The 22,757-nt window shown below is 39.0% G+C and overlaps 1 protein-coding gene and 1 non-coding gene across 2 annotated transcripts in view; one reads left to right on the forward strand and one right to left on the reverse strand.

The window, feature by feature from the left end:
- GIPC2 (GIPC PDZ domain containing family member 2) overlaps positions 1-22,757 on the forward strand; it is an 86,897-nt gene that overhangs the window by 17,259 nt on the left and 46,881 nt on the right. Inside the window, exons 2-3 of the mRNA XM_059925017.1 lie at positions 10,927-11,112; positions 20,824-21,004. Coding sequence (XP_059781000.1) covers positions 10,927-11,112; positions 20,824-21,004 — 367 coding nt within the window. The remainder of the gene's footprint in view (positions 1-10,926; positions 11,113-20,823; positions 21,005-22,757) is intronic.
- Positions 15,779-15,885, reverse strand: LOC132354596 (U6 spliceosomal RNA). Its single transcript, XR_009499342.1, has one exon. It is a non-coding gene; the product is annotated as a U6 spliceosomal RNA (small nuclear RNA).

Below are 22,757 nucleotides of genomic sequence, written 5' to 3' on the forward strand. Positions count from 1 at the left end.
TTCTTTTAACCTTTTCATGTTTCAAGAATTGCTTTGTGATTGCCTTTCTTTGATACATAGTTGCTTTGATTAGATTTCATTAACAAAGGAAAATGTTCTTTCTGTTACTCTGGGAAGTCATTTGGCAGATTAAAAAATGTGATTTGATTTTCTTTTTGGGGGAGGAGATAAAATTATTTTTGTCACATTATTTTGCCCATTAAAAACACTGGGAAAAAATGTGGTTGTACCAGAGAAGGAACAGTACAAAGGATGATTCACCTTTTATTTAAGACTTGCCACTGCTGACCCAGGACAGCTAATTTAGAAGTGAATCATTTATAGAAAGTTCTACATAGTTCCGAGGCAGGGCTTTGTACAATATCCTCATGAAGGTCTAAATAGAGCATACAGTATCAGGTTTCTAAATATCTGTCTTGTTGCCAATTTTATATCTTTTCCAAACTGAAACTTTTTTTCTAGATGACTGTAGCCATTGACAAGGTGAAGGCAAAGGCACTGGATTTATAAAATAATGTGTATTTAAAAAAACAAATCTTAGAAATTTGTTACATGTGTTATACTGGGAAAATAATAGGCATGAGATCTTAAATGTCTGTGTTTAGTTACATTCATTTCTTTGGGTTATGGTCAGTTTTAAAATTAACTGGAAGAAATCATTTAAAATTACTTATTTACAGTAAATCAAATTAAACAATGTATTAATATTTTGATATTTACTAATCACCTAATACACTTGACTTTAAAAAATTGTTTATTTAAAATTTATTTTTTTAATTTAATTTTTGGCTGCGTTGGGTCTTTGTTGCAGTGCGCGGGCTTTCTCTAGTTGCGGCGAGCGGGGGCTACTCTTCGTTGTGCAGGCTTCTCATTGCGGTGGCTTCTCTAGGCGTGCGGGCTTCAGTAGTTGTGGTGCACGGGCTCAGGAGTTGTGGCTCGCGGGCTCTAGAGCTCAGGCTCAGTAGTTGTGGTGCATGGGCTTAGTTGCTCTGCGGCATGTGGGATCTTCCTGGACCTGGGCTCGAACCCGTGTCCCCTGCATTGGCAGGTGGATTCTTAATCACTGCAACCACTGCACCACCAGAAAAGTCTTACATCTGACTTTTCAAGTCCAATTACAAATAGCTCCTTTTCGTAAGCTGTCTTCACTCCTTTTAAGAAGTGGGTGGTTTAATAAATAAACAGTGTATTTGGCTCCGCATAGAGCAAAAACTTTGTAGTCTCTGCCTTCTAGGAGTTTTAAGTTTAAAGCCAAGTTTATATTTACATCACAGCTATGGTATCATGGGGTTAGAGAAAGCACAGAAGTCTGAATTCCAGTTTTGACTCTGTCATTCACTAGCTCTGTGACCTTAGACAAATTGTGTAAGGGGGTTTGAGCTGGTTTTCTCTTCTACACAGCATGAAGTGATGCTTGTCCTCATGACCTGACGCACATGGATTAGCTGAGCTAATGCTTTAGGAGGTGATCAACAACTTGGATGTCTCTATGTAGATATGAGGTGTCAGAGAGGCAACATTGTAGGGGAAAGAGCTTGGAATTGGACAACCAGGGTTGGAGTTATATTAGCACCAAATACTACTTAATCACAAACTATTTTATCTCTTTAAATCTTTATGTTCTAATCTGTATAGTATATGGGTATAGTAATAACTGTCACATAGAATTGTTGTAGGATTAAATGAGGTAGTATGTGAAAATGCCTGGTGCACATAAGTGATCAATTAATGTTTATGAGACCTCAATTTTTATTTTATTTTTGTTCTTCCAGACCTTTATCTCCCCAGTTCCTTCACTTTTACAGTGCTCTACTAGAAGTGGGACCCAGTCTCCAAACTGGGTAGAGCTGAGAAGGATGAGCAGGTGTCTCATTCCATGAATGTCATTGAAGAATTGTTTGAGTTCTAGAATTTCCTTTATACAACATATCTACCATATATTTTGCGGAATCATGTAGGATAAGACCTCTCAGCTTTTGGGAAGAGTTTTGAGTAATGTAATCCTGTCACTCTGGCTTGCCTAGAATTACTTCCTTCTGTTCAAGCACTCAGGGTAAGTGGGTGATCTTTTCTCCTCTATAATTATCCTTAGTTTCAGGTTGTTCTTAATTCCTGCTATTTTAAGGGCAATTAACTAGATGGAAGTAAAATCTTTTTTCTCTTTTTGAGAAACAGTCTGTGAGGCTTAGATAATAAGAATAACCCAGATAGGGCCTTGGTCATTAACAAAGAAAACATAATCCAAGTGGTATTCTCGTGTATAAAGATGGTGGTATTAACTCCTGATGAAAGTATGGTTTAGTTAATTACTATGTTTATTATTATCCACTTTCTCTTCTTTATTTTCTATAATGACATTGACTGATATTTCTATAATGCTTATTTTAGAAAAATATAAAGAGTTAGCAAGGTTCTTAGTAGATTGAGATGTAGGAAAGTAGTTGTATTAAAATATTTAGTAACACTGTTATTTTAGATAACCACAGGAGATAACTGTTCTAGCTGCTTATATTTATTTTTTAAAATTAATTAATTAATTAATTAATTTTTGGCTGCGTTGGGTCTTTGTTGCTGCGTGTGGGCTTTCTCTAGTTGCGGTGAGCTGGGGCTACTCTGATGTGGTGCGTGGGCTTCTCATTGTGGTGGCTTCTCTTGTTGCGGAGTACGGGCTCTTGGCACGCGGGCTTCAGTAGTTGTGGCACGTGAGCTCAGTGGTTGTGGCTCGTGGGCTCTAGAGCGCAGGCTCAGTAGTTGTGGCGCATGGGCTTAGTTGCTCCGAGGCATGTGGGATCTTCCTGGACCAGGGCTCGAACCCGTGTCACCTGCATTGGTAGGTGGATTCTTAACCACTGCGCCACCAGCGAAGTCCCTAGTTGCTTATATTTAAAATCACATTCCAAATACTGTAATGCGAGCCACACAAGCCCATAATTTCTTCCAGAGATCTTTGGGACATGTGGAATGTTGGGCCAACTCAGTTCCTGTTTAAGGAAAGCATTAAACAAAAGGTTGGAAATGGACTTCCTGGAGTTTTAAAAATGAATTTGATGTGTTTTTGGAGAGATTTGCAACCTGTTTGTGGGCTAGAATATCTTTTGAAGCACTAATGACAAATGATTTATTTAACCCTATTCACCTAGCACACTCGTGGTATATATAATGGTGCCATCAGAGAAAAGGTAATATTAATTTATATTAATGGCTCTATACAGTAGTTCAGACTCTTATCATCCTAGCCATATTGAGTTTCTAGGGTGAATAATCATAACCATGTGATAAGAACTGAAAAATGGCTATTGAAATATAAATGCATGGTAAGAATATGGTCATGAGTTATACTCAACAAAAAAAGTTGAAGGATAATGTAATTTATGGGGGAACATGAAATCCATCCTGGTTATGACATCAAAAAGGAGCAAATCTAATTTTCAGGAAAAGTAATGCAATTTAAGCTGTCAAGCATAGGTGTAAATATTATTCAAGAAGCACTTGTATTCCAGGAATAATACTAATAATAACCTTTAGAGCTTTTTAGTTTAAAAAGCACTTTTATGTATAGTCTCTTACTGAGTTTTAGTAACAGCTGTGTGATGTAGACCAAGCTTTACAAATGCCAGGATGTACATGAAGACCAAGGAGGTCAAATGGCTGAGCTCACTGAGAGTACAGAGTTGGGACTAGATCCAGGTCTCTTACCTCTTAACCCATTGTTTCCTTCTTTCCTTTACTTCTATTTTTCTTTCTTTTTCACAACCATTACAAGTATACCATAGCTCCTCTCTAGATATCCATTTTGCTGATACTGGAAGTAAGGGGAGCTTTACTTTATTCTTGAGATTTTTGATAGGTATGAAATTAGGATAAGAATGCATATCACTTCAGTGCATTAAAGGAAACACAATTCACCATAGACCTCAGAGTTATCTTTTTTTTTTTTTTAAAGGATAAAATGAGACAGTAGGTAGAAAGAACTTTTCAACTGTGAATTATGGGGAGTTCCCTGGTGGTCTAGTGGTTAGGATTTGGCGCTTTCGCTGCCGTGGCCTGGGTTTCGTCCCTGGTCCGGGAACTGAGGTCCCTCAAGCTGTGGGGTGTGGCCAAAAACAAAACAAAACCCCCCTGTGAATTATGAAGATACAAAGGATAATGATTCTATCAGTTAGAAATCTGTTGGTTGAAAGCAACAGAAAATCCAACCCACAATGGGTTGGTGAAATTATTGGCTTGTGTAACTAAACATTCTGGGATAGGGCTGTGTATCAGATAGGATGTTTTCAGCTGCAAGCAGCACAGAGCTAGTTCAACTGCCTAAGACAAATAACTTTCTATTTTACATAAAAGAGGCATAGTGTGTTCCAGAGCTGCTTAACAGAGCAACTCACCAAGTCAAGGACCTAGGTTCACTTGAAGTCTTTGCGTTCTTGGCATTGATCTCTTCCTGCATTGATAGTAAGGTGGTGGTGGAAGTTTCTAGGTCACATACAGGTAAGGGAACATCCAGGGGAAGAGGGGATTGTCTTTTACTGTGTTTGTTTCTTAGGAATGAAAAAATACTTCCCTGAGGCTTCCTGGACATCTTCCTCCCATGTCTTGTTGGCCAGGACCAGGCCACATGCTTACTCCTAAAATCACCATTTCTACTAGTCTAAGCCTTATGCCTGTAACACAGGAGGTGAATCATTTTCCTCCAAAGCACACACGAAGTATAGCTACCTGATATCGGAAGATTACCTTAGGAGATGAAAGGGGTGGACAACTTCCAGTGTCCATTACTGACTGTCTTTAGGTGAGGCTGGATCTAGAGTCTCTGCCCTTCTCCATGTGCCAGCTTTGTCCCCAGGGTCAGTCTTCTAATGTTGAAGTGACAGCTGCAGTAGTTAGATTTCACATCAGAGGGATAGAGACACCTTTCTAGGAGCTTCTGTGGAAAAGAAGATTCCTTCCCCAGAAACGCCAACAAATTCTTTCTTGTATGTTATTGGCTTAAGTTGGATTATGAATTAGTCATTAACTGATTTAAACCTAACTACGATTCATTTCTGATGGAACTGAGGATGGGTCACTCCTACCCAAGCTACCATATGGCTTAAAATGAGGAATGAAACTTGAGGGGGAAGGGGAATGGGTACTGTAGATATTGATGTCCAGCACAATAACAAATCTGGCCCCAAAGGACAATAGCTTTCTCCTTTCATTAAGCCACATCTCCTATAAATCATGGTGACAGGCACTCAATAAGACAAATGTGACAATAAGATGAATCCTTATCTGCTAAAAGTTTACAAAGCAGCACATGGTAAGTTCCACAACAAATGTATGAAATTTAATAGGTATATAGAAGGTGAAGGAATAACATTAGCTTAGGGTGTTATTAGAAAATGTAGTTTAGTTAGACTTTATTGAATGGGGAAGATTTTGACAGATATGACTGGGTTTAGAAGTTGAGTTTAAGCTATGGCATTTTTGGCCGAGGGAGTGACATGTATAGTTATATGGAGATGGGAAAAATACAAAGTATAAAATTGTTAAAGACATGGGATTCTAGAACAGAGCTGCCTAATATGGTAGCTGCTAGCCAAATATAGATATTGAGCACTTTAAGTGTCGCTAGTCCAAATTGAGATAAAATGCAAGGTTAAATATACACCAGATCTTAAAAACAACAACAAATGCTGGAGAGGGTGTGGAGAAAAGGGAACCCTCTTGCACCGTTGGTGGGAATGTAAACTGATACAGCCACTAAGGAGAACAGTATGGAGTTTCCTTAAAAAACTAAAAATAGAATTACCATATGACCCAGCAATCCCTCTACCAGGCATATACCCAGAGAAAACCATAATTCAAAAAGACACATGCACCCCAATGTTCATTGCAGCACTATTTACAATAGCCAGGTCATGGAAGCAACCTAAATGCCCATCGACAGATGAATGGATAAAGAAGATGTGGTACATATATACAATGGAATATTACTCAGCCATAAAAAGGAACGAAATTGGGTCATTTGTAGAGACGTGGATGGATCTAGAGACTGTCATACAGAGTGAAGTAAGTCAGAAAGAGAAAAACAAATATCGTATATTAACGCATATATGTGGAACCTAGAAAAATGGTACAGATGAACCGGTTTGCAGGACAGAAATTGAGACACAGATGTAGAGAACAAACGTATGGACACCAAGGGGGGGGAAAGCGGCGGTGGGTGGGGATGGTGGTGTGATGAATTGGGCGATTGGGAAAAAAAATCTTAATAAAAATGTAACTCTCAATTTCGTTTTAAAAATAATTGATTATATGTTGAAATGATATTTTGGATATATGGGATTATATGATGAAATTAGTTTCACCTATATCTTTTGTTAATGTGATTTTTAGAAAATTTAAAATTATGTAGCTTCTGTTACATTTATATTGAGTAGTACTGCTCTAGAAAGTGGAATAGTCATGAGAACTCCATCAATCTTATGAAAATTGGCAATGATGGTGGTAAAGCATCAAATATAGATACCCCAGAAGATGTTAAGGATTTCATTTTACAATGAAAAAACATCAGAAAGGTATATCTAATGGATGGATAATTTTCCTTATATGGTACCTTACCCTGAGTTTACTTTCTTTTCATTTAGTTTGTGCACCAGAGAGTATAAAAAATGACGTTAAGTACTATGTCATACTACTTTTATCTAGTATATCTTTTCTCTAGTATATCTCTGTAACCAAGTATTTGTTAGAGGAACATTGATTATATAACCACTTCAGTGTTTCTTTTCTTGTATTGTTTTTTCTTTCTTTTAACATTAAACATTTATTAGCTGTGCTAATTGGATGAAGTCATAGTTTTCTCATCCACAAAATGAGGTTAATAAAACCTGGTACACAGGTAGGTTTTATTAAACGAGGTAAGTGAATGTGCAGTGACATTCGGATATAAACCGAGCAGTGCACTGTGTTAGACATCGTAGGAGAAAGATGACTGAGATCTCGCCTCTCTGAGTGAGGGTGACAGATACGTGTTACACCAATTGGAGTTGAAGGCAAGGTGACTCAGACACTCGAATGAGGTGCTAGATTTAAACGTTGTGAGTGAAGTGGAAAGAGTGATTCCACCCGGGCAGTCACATTCCTACAGAGTCTCAATAGACAAGAGCATGGGGGTAGAGTTGGGGGTGGGCGGGCAGGCCTTTTAGATTTTGGATTGAAGAAAATGTATGAATGGAGGTAGGAAGCTTCATGATGTGTATTTGTGGTTCCTTTTTGGTTTAAATATCCAGGACTGTTATATTACAATTGGGTTATGTTGCCCCACTGTACCTCAGTGGAGCATCTACCAGCCTGGGAGTTCCTTGTGTATGAGGACTGGTCCTAGTCATCTTTGTACACCCAGCGTGCAGCACAGAACCTGACAAAAAGCACGTGTCCAATAGATGATTGTGAGTAGATGAATGAGCACGAACTTTGCAGCATTTAGAAAGCATTTCTTATTTTTCAGTTCAAAATGCAGTATCTACGAGGAGTATTTGAATCTCTAGACTTTATGACATACAGATGTATTTGCTGATGGCTGGGCATTGAGATCGTGTGAGTGATAGGTTTTATCCTCCCTAGAGGAACTGATCTGAAGTCGCGGAGCTTTAGTTACCTGCTGCTACAGAGGGCTCTTACTCCACCTCCCAGGGACCATTACATTTCTGCCGGTTTTCAACACAACTTTCTGTGGAGCTCTATTCCATGGCTCTACTCCTTCCAGGAAAGAAAACCCCGATGCCTTGGCTGCCAACTTCTGGCTGCCCGGAGTGGAACGTTATTCTGCAGGGGAGGAAGCACAGTGGGAAAGGGTTATATCTACAGGAAATCTGATATTTGCTCTGTAGTGAAGCATGTGAAAAGATTGAAAGAAAGGAAGTAGCTTAGTAGCTAGAAGTTCAGTTTGTGTGGGATTTCCTGTTTGGGGCTTTTTCCCCTACCCTGTTTTATCATCATTATGTTTTAATGTTTTATTTCCTGTCTACTTGGTAAGTTGCTTTTTTATAAATTAATTTTTATTGGAGTATAGTTGCTTTACAATGTTGTGTTAGTTTCTACTGTACAGCAAAGTGAATCAGCTATACGTATACATATATATCCCCTCTTTTTTGGATTTCCTTCCCATTTAGGTCACCACAGAGCATTGAGTAGAGTTCCCTGTGCTATACAGTAGGTTCTCATTAGTTATCTATTTTATACATAGTATCAATAGTGTATATATGTCAATCCCAGTCTCCCAATTCATCCCCCCGCCTTCCCCGTTGGCATCCATAAGTTTGATCTCTACGTCTGTGTCTCTATTTCTGCTTTGCAAATAAGATCATCGGTCTACTCGGTAAGTTGCTTATTAGTGGTGGTTGGGATCCACTATGAGCACCATTAACAGATTTTCACGGGAAAAAACGACAAGGAGAAAACTGTTCTACTCACTTTCCATCATTTTGAGAAAGGAAGCCAGAAAAGCTGTTTTCTATGCATACTACCTCCCCCTGACTAACCATGATTAATGATTTTTGTTAGTGGACTAATTATACCACTTCTGGAATAAGAAATAGGAGCCATCATTGGCTTAAATGACTCGCCGCCCCCCATGAATAATAAAAATTTAACACCAGTGAGTATTTGCAAAGAGTAACTATAAAGCCGAATATATTATGTCTTCATCGGGACACAAAGGTTAACAACCCTTTGTTTTAAAGGCCCACCAGTTAGAACAGCTCACTACAGACCTGGGTGAAAAGAGGAAAGGGCGGCGGCAGTAGTTCTTCCCTGTGGGCGTTAATTCTTCTGTACCTTTGGCCTCTTCCTCGTCCTTATCACTAGTACCTTTCATATACCTCTGGGATTTGATAGGGGCTTTGCCAACCTTGCTGGACCTCTAACTGTAGAGCAGGGAGAGCTGTTCCAATTCAGACATATTTTGATAGGGCTTAAAAATCCATTTAACAAATAGTAATTGCACAGTTTCTGGGCTTCCAGAAGCTTATGGATGCATTAAAGCTCAAGGTTCCAGGGGAATCAGGAATGGTGTGAAACTCAGGGAGGTTGGGAGAGGGTTGGAAGTGAGGGCTGAAGCAAGTCTCAGGGATGGAGGAAAGGCTGACTGTATCTTTGGCAAACGTCACTTGATAACAAAAGGTAAAAATTTTCATTTAGCCATTTTGATATAAAAAACCTGTATTAGGGATTTCCCTGGCGGTCCAGTGGTTAGGACTCTGTGCTTTCACTGCCGAGGGCCCCCACCACCAAAAGAAAGTTTTGTTTGGTATGTAGAAAGGTACTCAATAAATATTTATTTATTGAACTTAATCTTTTTTTTTTTTAAAAGATTTTATTTATTTTTGGCTGCATTGGGTCTTCTTTTCTGCATGCGGGCTTTCTCTAGTTGCGGTGACCGGGAGCTACTCTCCGTTGCAGTGCACAGGCTTCTCCTTGCAGTGGCTTCTCTTGTTGAGGAGCGCGGGCTCTAGGCGCATGGACTTCAGTAGTTGTGGCACTCGGGCTCAGTAGTTGTGGCGCATGGGCTTAGTTGCTTCGCTTGGCATGTGGGGTCTTCCTGGGCTAGGAATTAGACCCATGTCCCCTGCATTGGCAGGCGGATTCCTATCCACTGTGCCACCCGGGAAGTCCCGAACTTAATCTTGAAACCAATGGCATGTTCTTAACCCTCCTTCTCCTCTTCCATTTTGTATCTGGGCCTCACAAATTACCCAAATTATGGTTGGCAAACTTTAAGAGTAGCACTGCAGATTTTAGTAAAATGAATTGTATTTTTGAAGGAAAATGAGGTCAAATAAAGACTGGGTAAACGTAAGAAGTCCCTTTAAAACCTCCACACAACTTCTCACCATTTCAGTCTTTCTGTTTCTACCATTAAGTGAATTTGATCAAGTTGCATTAGCCTCTCCAGACCTCAGTTCCCCCTTTCTTAAAGCCAAGGGATTGGGACTTCCCTGGTGGCGCAGTGGTTAAGAATCTGCCTGCCAACTCAGGGGACACGGGTTCGAGCCCTGGTCCGGGAAGATCCCACATGCCGGGGAGCAACTAAGCCCATGCGCCACAGCTACTGAGTCTGTGCTCTAGAGCCCATGAGCCACAGCTACTGAGCCCACATGCCACAACTACTGAAGCCCACGCGCCTAGAGCCCGTGCTCTGCAACAAGAGAAGCCACTGGATTGAGAAGCTCACGCACCACAACAAAGAGTAGCCCCCGCTCGCTGCAACTAGAGAAAGCCCGTGTGCAGCAGTGAAGACCCAATGCAGCCAAAAATGAATAAATAAATAAATAGATTTATTTAAAAAAAAAAGCCAAGGGATTGGACTAGTTGAGGTCCATTTTAGACATGTTTTAGACATTTTTGTTTTACTACCTCATTCATTACTTTCTTAAGCACAAAAATGAAAAATGAATAAAAATTTCCTCATTTAAAAAAGCGAATTTTCCAAAATAGTCTTGTCTATGTTTTCACTGTGGTATACATATCATGACCTCACTTTTGGGAACACAACCTTCGATGTCAGCATTGTAAATGGCAAGTAACATAGGAGTGTAAACCGCTACGAAGTTGGTGAGACCTGAGCTTGAATCCTGGCTCTGACAAGTACTATCTTTGTGACCTTAGACAAATTGCTTACTCTCATTAAGTCTCGATTTTCTTATTGGTAATATGGAGATGATAATGTATTTATAAAGCTATTGTGAGGATTAAATATGATAATGGATATAAATTGCTTAACACAGAGCTTGGCCTATAGGAAACAGTTCATATCGCCTAATGTTAATGATATAACTGCTTACATCATAAATTGAGGACTATTTCACTCAAGTATTTATTAAATAAACTAATGATCAGAATGCTTTCCGGTAGAAACTGACCTAAAATATTTCTTTCTCTTTGCAGATCTTATATTGCACTTTAAATACACCTAAAGTTGACATGGGAAAACTCTTAGGAGCACAGATAGGTCTTGAAGATTTCATATTTGCCCATGTGAAAGGGATCAAAAAAGAAGTGAATGTGTATAAATCTGAGGATTCACTTGGTCTCACCATTACAGATAATGGTGCTGGCTATGCTTTTATAAAGGTAAGTCTTAAAAAATAACTGTGTGACTTAACTAAGGGTAACATATAATCTATATTATATGAAAATCTACCAGGTCAAAGAAAGTTTGAAATGATCTTTGGAGTGAGAGCTGACTCGACAGCGATGGATAGATTGGTAATGTTTCCTTTAAAAAATGTTTCAAAGACACTATTCTTTTTTTAAAAAATTAATTTATTTTATTTAATTTATTTTTGCTGGGTTGGGTCTTCGTTGCTGCGCGCAGGCTTTCTCTAGTTGCGGTGAGCGGGGGCTACTCTTCGTTGCGGTGCACGGACTTCTCATTGCGGTGGCTTTTCTGTTGCGGCGAGCGGGGGCTTCAGGAGTTGCCGTGTGCGGGCTTAGTTGCGCTGCGGCATGTGGGATCTCCCCGCACCAGTGCTCGAACCGCGTCCCCTGCGTTGGCAGGCGGATTCTTAACCACTGAGTCACCAGGGAAGTTCCAACACCATTCTTTGGTTTACTCTTTCCTTGAATTTTTTTTTTTTTTTTTGATTTTTTTTTTTCCTTCAGATTAAACTTCCTCTAGAATTTAGCATTTACTGAAAAGGAAAGCCTGGCTCTGGTGCCTACTTATCCTCATGGGCTCTTGTAGGTCTGTTGCTCCTCAACATGTGGTGACTTCCATGCTGATTTCCATTGATTTTGTGTTATTTCCAAGTGCACATATTTTTGACCACCTTATTTACTTTAAAAAAATGCTCTTCAAAAATATCTGAACTATATACAGTTGACTGTTTAACCACACAGGTTTGAACTGTGTGGGTCCACTCAGATTTTTTTCAGTAGTAAATATTACAGTGTAATGCAGTTCAGGGTTGGTTGAATCTGTGGATGCAGAACTGTGAATATGGGGAACTGTTCACACGGTGGGATTTTTTACCAGGACTTTCCATTGCATAGAAGGTCAGCACACTTAACCCCTGCATTGTTCAAGGGTCAACTGTAATTACTTTATCTAAATACAAAGAGCAATATAGAGCTGCAAAGGCAAAAGAAGGGAGTTTGAAATGGTATGAAAAACTGTTAAGAACTGAGGAATGGTGAAAAGATTCATCTCTTAAATAACAATTCTATTATTGTAATAAGTAGTTGTGTTTTTTTGTGTTTTTGGGTGTTTTTTTTGGCCGTGCATTACAGCTTGTGGGATCTTAGTTCCTTGAAATCCCCGGCCCTCGGCAGTGAAAGAGCCGAGTCCTAACCATTGGACCACCAGGGAATTCCCTGTAATAAGTAGTTGTAATAACACTGACTTATGCTGAATGCTTGTCAGGTACTAGACACTTTGCATACGTTTTCTCATTTTAATGTTCACAGCAATTCCATTTGGTATCATGTTTTCTTTTTAATTACTTTTTTGTTGAGATGTAACAGATGTACACCTTTAACGAATGTTTACAGATCTGTGTAAACACCACCCAGAGTAAGGGAAATTTCATTTCCATCACCCAGAAGGCTCCCCTGTGCTCCTTCTCGGTCAATACCCTTCCCCCACAAAGGTAGCCACTATTTTGACCTCTATCACCATAGTTTTGCTTGTTCTTGTACTTCATGAAAGTGGAATCACATATTATGTATTCTGCTGTTTCTGGCTTTTGCTCACATGTCTGTGAGGTTCATCTCTGGGTAGGCACTATTATCAACTGTTATAGATGTAGAAACAGGTTTGGGAAGGTTAAGCAGCTTGCCCAATGTTATGCAGCTGGACAAATTCAGGATTTGAATCCAAGCGATCTGACTCCAGAGCTGGCAATCCTACCCACTGAGCTTAGAATTAGTGATAAAGTTTCATGCCTTTTTTTGGTCCAAATCCTTGATTTGCTGATGCATTGTCATCATTGAAAAAAAATAGCCTTAGGGAAGTTATCTTCTTAACTGTAAATAGTACTTTATTTAACTTCCCACTTGATAGAACGGCTATTTTTAGCTCTGCAAAAGATATGACTCTGCTGAAGGTTGAGTGGGTGACCAAATGGAAAATCCGTGAGTTGGGAAAGTCATGTGGGATTATCTGGGGGAAGCTCAGGACATGAGGTACATGGAGCAATGCCATTCTAATGTCAGCAGGGAAGGGCTTGGAAGTTTTGCAAACACGCATGAGTGTTTTAGACCTTAGCCTCTGATGTCCAGGGCTTGTGTTTCTATTTTTTTATGCCCCTTCAAACATGTGCCTGCCTCAGATTACTAGTCACTAGGCCTGTGGGGACAGAGAACATGGTGTCAAAGAGAAAGTGGAGCCTAAGCCAAACCTCCAATTTACAGTTCAACTTAGAAGAGAAATGAATATCATACTGTGTACAAGGTTGATATGATTTTTTAAAAATTGTGGAGGGCATGATTTCAGACTTATTGAAAGAGTATAATAACACAAAGAACTCACATGATACCCTTTACTCAAAAAACTTTTACCATTTGCCACATTTGCTTTATTCTCTTAAACACAACACGTATGTGTGTGTATATGTACACACACATATACATATATGTAATTTTTCCTGAGCCATTGGAAAAAGTGGAGTGCATATATTATGTCTCTTTATCCAGTAATACTTCAGAATGTAGTTGCTAAGAACAAAGATATTCTCTTTAATATACCTACAGTACAGTTATGAAATTCAGAAAACCTAACAGCGATACAATACCGTCAATCTAGTGTCCATATTGCAATTTTATCAGTTGTCCTAGCAATGCATTTTTTTCCTAGTATAAGTCCAGTACAGGATCATGTATTTCATTTAGTTATCATGTCTTTTTAGTCATCTTTACTCTAGAATAGTTCCTCAGCCTTTTACAGGATATCCCTCAATTTGGACTTTTCTGATGTCTCTTCATGTTGTGAAACAGGTTATTATGCATTTTTGGCAGGAAAATTAGATAAGTGATGTTGTGTCCTTCTCAGTGTATTACCTCAGAAGGTGCATTTTATTGGTTTGTCTCATTATTCATGATGTTAATTTTTTCCCTTGTGTAAGGTAGTATCTGCTAGTCTTATTCACTGCAAAGTTATATTTTCCTTCGTAATTAATAATTTGTGGGGAGATACTTTGAGATTATGTATATATCTTGTTCTCTTACTTGCACCCCACAAATTTAGCATCTATTGATGAGTCTTGCCTGACTTGGTCTTTAATGGTTGCAAAATGGCAGTCTTTCTAATTCCATCATTTCCTATATATTTTAAAAAAATATTCTATTGTAATAAAGCACTCCACTTATTTATTATCTATTAGCAATGGACACATGATTTTTAAATTAATTTTTATTGGAGTATAGTTGATTATACAATGTTGTGTTAGTTTCTGCTGTACAGCAAAGTGAATCAGTTATACATATACATAAATCCACTCTTTTTTAGATTCTTTTCCCATGTAGGTCATTACAGAGTATTGAGTAGAGTTCCCTGTGCTATACAGTAGGTACTTATTTGTTGTCAGTTTCTTATTCAGTGGGTCCATTACCATCATTTATTTTGATGCTCCAATTTCTTGAGATTTGTCCTGCAGGAGTCCTTTTCAGCTGGATCCTGTATCCTTTTGACCTGCCTCCCATTATTTTATTGAGCAATTCCTTCCTTCTGGTACAACAAGATGTTCTACGATCATCTTTTTTTTTTTTTTTAAAGTTTAATTTTTATTTATTTATTTATTTATGGCTGTGTTGGGTCTTCGTTTCTGTGCGAGGGCTTTCTCTAGTTGTGGCAAGTGGGGGCCACTCTTCATCGCGGTGCGCAGGCCTCTCATTATCTCGGCCTCTCCTGTTGCGGAGCACGGGCTCCAGACGCGCAGGCTCAGTAATTGTGGCTCACGGGCCTAGTTGCTCCGCGGCATGTGGGATCTTCCCAGACCAGGACTCGAACCCGTGTGCCCTGCACTGGCAGGCAGATTCTCAACCACTGCGCCACCAGGGAAGCCCCACTACGATCATCTTTTATCTTCTTTTCCCCAGGCTTGGAATCAACCATTCTTCAAGGAGCTCTCTTTTTTAGTGAGGATGGGTATTTCAAAATCAAGATCTGAAGCTGGTTGCATGCATTCATTGCTACCTGAGTGTCAGTGTTTCTAGGTCCTTTCAGTTACCACAGAAAGGGTTAGAAAACATGTATTTTAGGAATTATGATTTCATAATTATGCCTCCAATTCCAGTCCTGCCCCACAAGGTTCTACCTTGGCTTCCCCACTAAAATATTTGCTCTCTAAATTATTGAAATATTTACTTATTTCCTTAGTTCTACAATATACATAAAATAGTTTCAGAATTGCTGTATTCATACTCTGAAAAATCTATTAAGAGTTCAAGATTTATATGCATTTTTTGTCTTTAAATGTATGTACACAAAGTATTCTCTTCAGGAGTTAACTTGGAATAGGTTCTCACTTGCCCCGCCTTCCCCCACCCCATGATTTTTATTCATTTGAAATACTGTTGAATCCATTTGCTTCTCTTCAAATTGAGTTTGAGTTTTTCCTCTCATGTTGATTTAATTTTCTGAGTATGTAAAATGGTTTCAAAAGTTAAAACTATAATAAAAGAGGTATTCAGAGATGTCGTTCCTTCTGTGATCCCCATTACTCATTTTCCCCACTCCTTAAAGTAATCAATTTTGTTAATTTCTGGCTCACTCTTCCAGTGTTTTTTGCCAAGATAAGCAGAAAAAGTGTAATGTTCCAAGAGTTCGCATGTCATCCTTGTTTGGGGACTATGCTAATCTTCTCTGTATGGTTCCAATTTTAGTGTATGTGCTGCTGAAATGAGTACTTGATATGCTTTTAGCAGTGGCTGGAAGTCAGTGAAGGTTGATGTAAGAGGACAGTGTAGTGGGGATTCAGACAAGGGTGAGGAGGAAGGAGTCCATGATTAGGAAGGCAATGCAGTGTGGTGCATAGGACCATGGGCTTTAGAATCAGGCCTGCTTTTGGTCTTGCTTCAACCATTTATTTACTTGCTGTGTAACCTTGAGCAAGTCATTAAAGTCATTTCTGTGCCTTCTCTCAAATGGAATATTAGCACTTACTTTATAGGATTATTTGGGTATAAACTGATGACACCTCTGAAATGTTTGATAGTACTTATAATTGATAGCTAATACCTTAATAATAGCAACAACAACAGATCATCACATAATTAGGAGATGGGATCGACGGCAGAGAAATGTATTTACTAGTACCGCATGGTTCTCACCGATAAGCCTCTTCAGGTGGAAAGACAGCAGACTTAAACATTTATAACTTTTGTACCCAAGTCTTAACATTTCCCAGGAAAATGTATATAAATAACTTAATCAGAAAAATCCAAGTATACTTACAACAAACTCTACAAATTCCTAAAATAGTTCCAAGACCAGAGTTGGCGTACATTGTCTATAAAGGGCCAGGTAGTGAATATTTTAGGCTTCATTAAATTTTAGGGTCATACAGTCTTTGTTGCAACTACTCAACTCAACGTTGTAGCACAGAATTTATATACAATACTTAAACTATGAGCATAGGTGTCTTTTAGTAAAATCTTATTTATGGACACTGTAATTTGAATTTTGTATAATTTTCACATGTCACAGGTATTCTTTTATTTTTTCCCAACCATTAAAAAAGGTAAAACCATTCATAACTCATGGGTCGTATAAAAACAAGTGGTAGGCCAGATTTGACCTATGAACCGTTGTTTGCTGATCCCTAGTTTAACAGAAGAGAATACTTTTAGATTCAAAATAAAAATAAGGGCTTATAGTATGCAATTAAGAAATGAAAACCTAAGTTGATTTAGAATTGAAGTAACTTATAAATAACCACAGAACTGTCATTTTCAGAATATCTTCTTATAGAAATCTGTATGATTTGGGATACTTTTACTTTACTAGAACTAAATCACATTTTAGCATGATCCTTTGAGAAATATGGTACTCGTATATTTCTAATATTTTGATTATTTAATTATCCAGAACTAATAATTGTACAAGGTCAAGGGACTCGGGGGGCGGGTGCGGGGGCAGTTCTGGGATGGAAGGTAGGATCTCTGAGAAGAGGCATGTAAAGCAAGAATAGAAGTGGTGATCTGAGAAAAGAGGTAATATTTGAGATCTGGAGGCCATGATATAGATGAAGAACAGCTTTAGTAGAGGTAAGAAAAAGTAAAGTAGGAGGGTGGGGTTTGTAAAAAAAAAAAAAAATAGTTCAAAGGTGATAGGTCACCTTTTTCCAGTTTTATTGAGGTATAGTTGACATATAACATGGTGTAAATTTAAGGTGTACAATGTATTGATTTGATACACTTACGTATCGTAAAATGATTATCAAGGTGATAGATCATCTTGGATAACTACAACCCCAAACTCTGGTCTTGAGTCAGAAGATCTTGAATTCTTCATGTGACTTTCTTTCTTTCTTAACCAGACATTTGGGTTAGTTAGATCTGTTTGATTGGGAGTGTTTTGAGGAAAGAGCATGATGTCTCATAATTATACCACCTCTGTTTGAAAAGCAGTTCTCTTATTCATTAGCTGTGTTATTTTGGTTAAGCCATGTCATCACTGTGCTTTGATTTCCTCATTCGCTAAAGGAATATTAAATATTTCCCCTCCCAGGCTTGTTAGGACTAAATGAAATAGCTATTTACAGTTGTTAATCTGCATGTTTATTATTATGAACAAGGTTTGAGGACAGTGTTTGGAGGGTCAGCAGCAGAGACTCAGAGTTGCTGACCATGTGGGCAGGGTCGGCTCAAACAACCTCGAGTCAGTGCTTAAGACTTTGAGGATGGTGGGATGCCACCCTAGAGTTCTGCTGATCTGTGATGAGAAGATAGAATTTTGTAACTATATGGGATGAGTTAATAGAAGTTAATATAATAACGGTCTGAAATGTTTGGGAACCTCTAAGTTTAATAATATTGTAAATCCTACCTTCCAAAAATATTTAATGTTGTCTTCACATTTTGCAGCATCAAGCTCCAAAGCCAGATGAGAGAAAGTTCTAAGTATTGAAGAGAATGATATTAAGTAACTCAGTAAACATAAATATAGAATTAATGCCTCTTTTTTCTTCCTGGTCCTTTGTGCCTGAGTAGAACTTTTAGCAATATTATTAATCTCTGTCAAGTTATGGTATGATTATTAAAGTATATTAAACTGCAGAAACTTGTCTCAGTTGCTACCTCATTCTTTATTCTATCTATTTAGGAAGCTAAGGCTCAGGTCACCCACAAAATATATCATCAGTGTCTCCCACTTTGCCTCTATATCTGGTTCACCTTAAGGTGCCCTTCTCCAAGTTTCTTATGTTGGTTTTCCTCTCTCTTCATCCCAGATTCTTATCCACTGGCCCTGATGATTACATATGCTTTGACTTTCCTCTTGCCCACCTGGATTCTCACCTTGCTACCTGCTGACTTCTGGTAACCGCCTTTCCTCCCTCTCTCTGGGCACCTTTCTTGTGACCTGTGGCTACTCATAGGCCCTGGTGACCCTAGATTTCTGTTACTCTGCCCTTTAATTTACTGGTAAGATTCATACATGTCTTTAAAGTCTTTCATTTAGTTTTATATAGTGCTTATTTTTAATAAAATTACAACAGTAAGTCTTAAACTAAAAATATGTGGAACTGAAATTTGTATGGTATAGTTGATCAAAGGAAAAAATAGGTTCAGAATGTATCAAGAAACAAATTAGAATAAAAATTAAGAAAGTCAGAGTTATAGATTTTCATATTCTCTAGTGACTTAAGAAAGGTTAGATGACAGAATATTAGATTTTTTTGCTTTGTTTCTTTAAACTCTAGTCTTTTGTTTAATCTCACTTATGTTTCTATGACAGTTTAGAAACTCCAGTTGTACTGAGTGGTTTGTTGTGGTTACCCTTGTTTGTTTCTCTAGTTTATGTGTCAAATATGGACTTACTAAAAAAAATTGTCACTTAGATTATGAAATTTCTGGGTTTTTTCCTTTAAAATTAACTACCTGTAATGACAATAATCTCCGTGTGAATAAGCATTATTGTGTCATTTGCATAAAGCCTATTAACAGTTATTACAATGAACATAGCAGTGTTCTTAAAATTGGGGGGTAAAAAAGAAACCCACTGTAAGTTTTGGTGTATTGTAATACAATTTAAAAATTAAAAATGCCCAACCTTTCTAGGTTAGTCTTCTACAACTTGTTTTTTCTTATGACAGTATTATGGAGATGTTGGGGTACTTGAGATTGGTTTGTCTCTCAACTCGTGGACGCAATGATCAATCCCCTGCTGACTCAGAAGATGTTGTTACTCCACCTGGCAAGAGTGGGGAATACACAGTTACACAACAGCAGCAGCCCCTAATATTCCCAGCCTGTCATTCTCACAAAGGATTTGTGATGCCCGAGGCAGACGGTGGCCTGCATTTTGCCGTGTTCCTCACCGCTGTTGAAGAATTTGTACATCCTCTGTGGGGCTGTTACCTGTGCAGAGTTTTCTAGAGCTTCTGTCCCTAAAATCCTTTCAGAAATTCTTAGGATTATGTTAGGGAGTCTTACACCTCATCTTGAAACTCTGCACTACTGATGTATTGTACATACGTATGATAGAGTTAGGAAAGACCAATTTGATGTTTCTCCTTGGGTCCTAAGTTCTCCTCACCTAAAATACATGAATGAACAGTGATGGTATAACATCCTTCTCATTGGCTCCCCAACTGGTAACCACATCTGTCTCTTAAGTATCAATATTCTTAACTAAGGTTGTACCAATTCTTGTCTTGCATTTGTAACTAAGGTTTAAAAAACTGTAGCTGGGGGCTTCCCTGGTGGCGCAGTGGTTGAGAATCTGCCTGCCAATGCAGGGAACACGGGTTCGAGCCCTGGTCTGGGAAGATCCCACATGCCGTGGAGCAACTAGGCCCGTGAGCCACAACTACTGAGCCTGCGCATCTGGAGCCTGTGCTCCGCAACAAGAGAGGCCGCCATAGTGAGAGGCCCGTGCACCGCAATGAAGAGTGGCCCCCGCTTGCTGCAACTAGAGAAAGCCCTCGCACAGAAACGAAGACCCAACACAGCTAAAATAAATAAATAAATAAATTTATTTAAAAAAAAAACCAAAACAAAAAACTGTAGCTGGTAGAAAAAGCTCAAGCTTTATTCTGATGTAATGGGCCTCATGTTGAAATGATTCAACAATCATTTATGGAGGGACTTTTCTGTGCAGACGTTGTGCTAGGCACAGGGCAGTGGTGAAGAAGACCATCTCTGTCCCCAAGGATATTACAGTTCAGTAGTGGAGACTGAGAGATAAATGAGCAATTGCAGTATGGTTTGTTGAACTTGGCAAATTCCTTGATCTTCTGATCAAGATATGAGGCTCTCATAAAGGTTGTTAAAATTAATTGAGATGGCGAATGTAAAGTACCTAGCTTAGAGCTCAACTTATGTAGCAGAAAGTACTACAGAGACATGAGAATGGCACCTTACCTAGTCTTGGAGTGGGCTGGGAGGTGTCAGGAAAAGCTGCTCAGAGGAGCTGGTGACTGTGATGGAAGCTGAATTCTGAATGATAAAGAAGAATGGTTGGGAGTAGGATGGTTGTCTTTGTTGTTTGGGCTTCTGTCTTTAACTGAACATTAAACTGCCTTGTTGATATGTCAGTATATTGTATGTAATGTCTCAACAGCATGATAAGTAATGTTACACAGTGCTATTTTATATTAAGTATTACCCTTCATTTTCTTTCAGAGAATTAAAGATGGCAGCATAGTTGACTCAGTTAAAACAATCTGTGTGGGGGATCACATTGAAGCCATCAATGGAGAAACTATCGTTGGGTGGCGTCACTTTGATGTTGCTAAGAAGTTAAAGGAATTAAAAAAAGAGGAACTCTTTACCTTGAAGTTAATAGAACCTAAGAGGGCTTTTGGTAAGTCGGTTTGGCTTATCTTTCTCAGGGAAATGAGTACTGCGATATGGTGCCATGTGCTTTTGTATACCAGTTAAGAACATAGGAAGTGATAGATAAGCTCTACTTATAAGGAAAACAACCATTGAAAGAGAAAAAAATTACCTAGAAGGACATTTTCTTAAAAAGACATTTTGGAGTTATAAAGTGTCATGTATAGTGACTCAATTTGTTCCAAGCTCGAAGAACAGCACCTTGTATTGCGTTCATCTTGCCGAGCAGGGAGATTTTTGACTGAGCTCTCTAAACAGTGGTAACTGTCACTCATGGACCTCAACAGCAAAAATTTTAGTTACACACAGAATTGATATTTAAAGTAGTTATTTGGTCTATTTTAAAGACTTCCTTCAATACTTTTCCTCCATTGGCATTTTGAACTTGGCAGTGTGGAATGGTATGAAATTGCTTCTACTTTGGTGTGACATCTGTACTTGCTTGGTTTTAGCCATGGCAGCTGTGTTGCAACTGCTGTTCAAACCCCCAGGGCTATCTCATCTACAGGAAAATGTGCCAGCTTCTCTCTCACTACCCAGAACTATTTTAATAAGCCAAATGATGGCCTAGTGTTCATCAGTGTTAAAATATCTTCAGCAGAATCATTCTCAGCCTGCCCTTGCTCATCTGTGACTCCACCCACCTTATGTTCTTTCCTTTGCTCACAAAGTATAAATATTCCTTATAGTTTGTCTCTAATGGCTTTTCTCAGGGCAGTTAATGACAATGATGGGTGAATGCAGTGGGTCTGGGCAATTACATTTCCCCACCCTAAGCAAGTAAGGGGCAGATCCTAGCCATACGAAACTGAAACATTTTCTCTGCTTCCAAGCGATTCTGTGCCATTTAATAGAAATGCAGTGTAGGTGGTATTGCTTGTGGGTGACAGAGTTCCAAGAAGATGTAAGAAAAGGATGCCTTATGCCAGTAGTGCTCCTGGAGGGACCACTCTAGGAACCACTGATGCAGATACTGTGGTCCTGCATGGTACATTACAGCATCTGAGCTCACTTCCCACAGAGGGAAGGTGGGCCAGCACGCAGAGTTCTATCCAGCAGCCCCTTTTGAAATGGCTTTGTTTGGTAACCAACTTCCCAGGTATCACAGCATATAAACTGATAGGATGTAGGCAGTTTGAGATAAACAGTATCTGATTTAGGCTCTTTGTAAATCAAAGTTATTCTCTTAGTACAGCTCAAGAAATATAATTTCTTTCTACATTTATTTCTACCATAGAATCTGTTTTCCAGAGTCGATCTCTTCCTGTTTTTCCTTGTCTGCATATAAATTGTGTGGTCCCTGTGTGTTTTTTTTTTTTTTTAAATAAGTTGCCTGTAATTTGAAACACTCCCTTACTTTTTTTTTTTTTTTAATAAATTTATTTATTTATTTATTTTTGGGTGTGTTGGGTCTTCGTTTCTGTGCGAGGGCTTTCTCTAGTTGCGGCGAGCGGAGGCCACTCTTCATCGCGGTGCGCGGGCCTCTCACTGTCGCGGCCTCTCCCATTGCGGAGCACAGGCTCCAGACGCGCAGGCTCAGTAATTGTGGTTCATGGGCCCAGCTGCTCCGCGGCATGTGGGATCTTCCCAGACCAGGGCTCGAACCCGTGTCCCCTGCATTGGCAGGCAGATTCTCAACCACTGCGCCACCAGGGAAGCCCCCTGTGTTTTTTGTAGAAAGTTGCTGGTACACCTTAACTTGGATGTTAGGTTGGTAATAG

The sequence above is a fragment of the Balaenoptera ricei genome, chromosome 1, assembly GCF_028023285.1.
Source record: "Balaenoptera ricei isolate mBalRic1 chromosome 1, mBalRic1.hap2, whole genome shotgun sequence".
Lineage (NCBI taxonomy): Eukaryota > Metazoa > Chordata > Mammalia > Artiodactyla > Balaenopteridae > Balaenoptera > Balaenoptera ricei.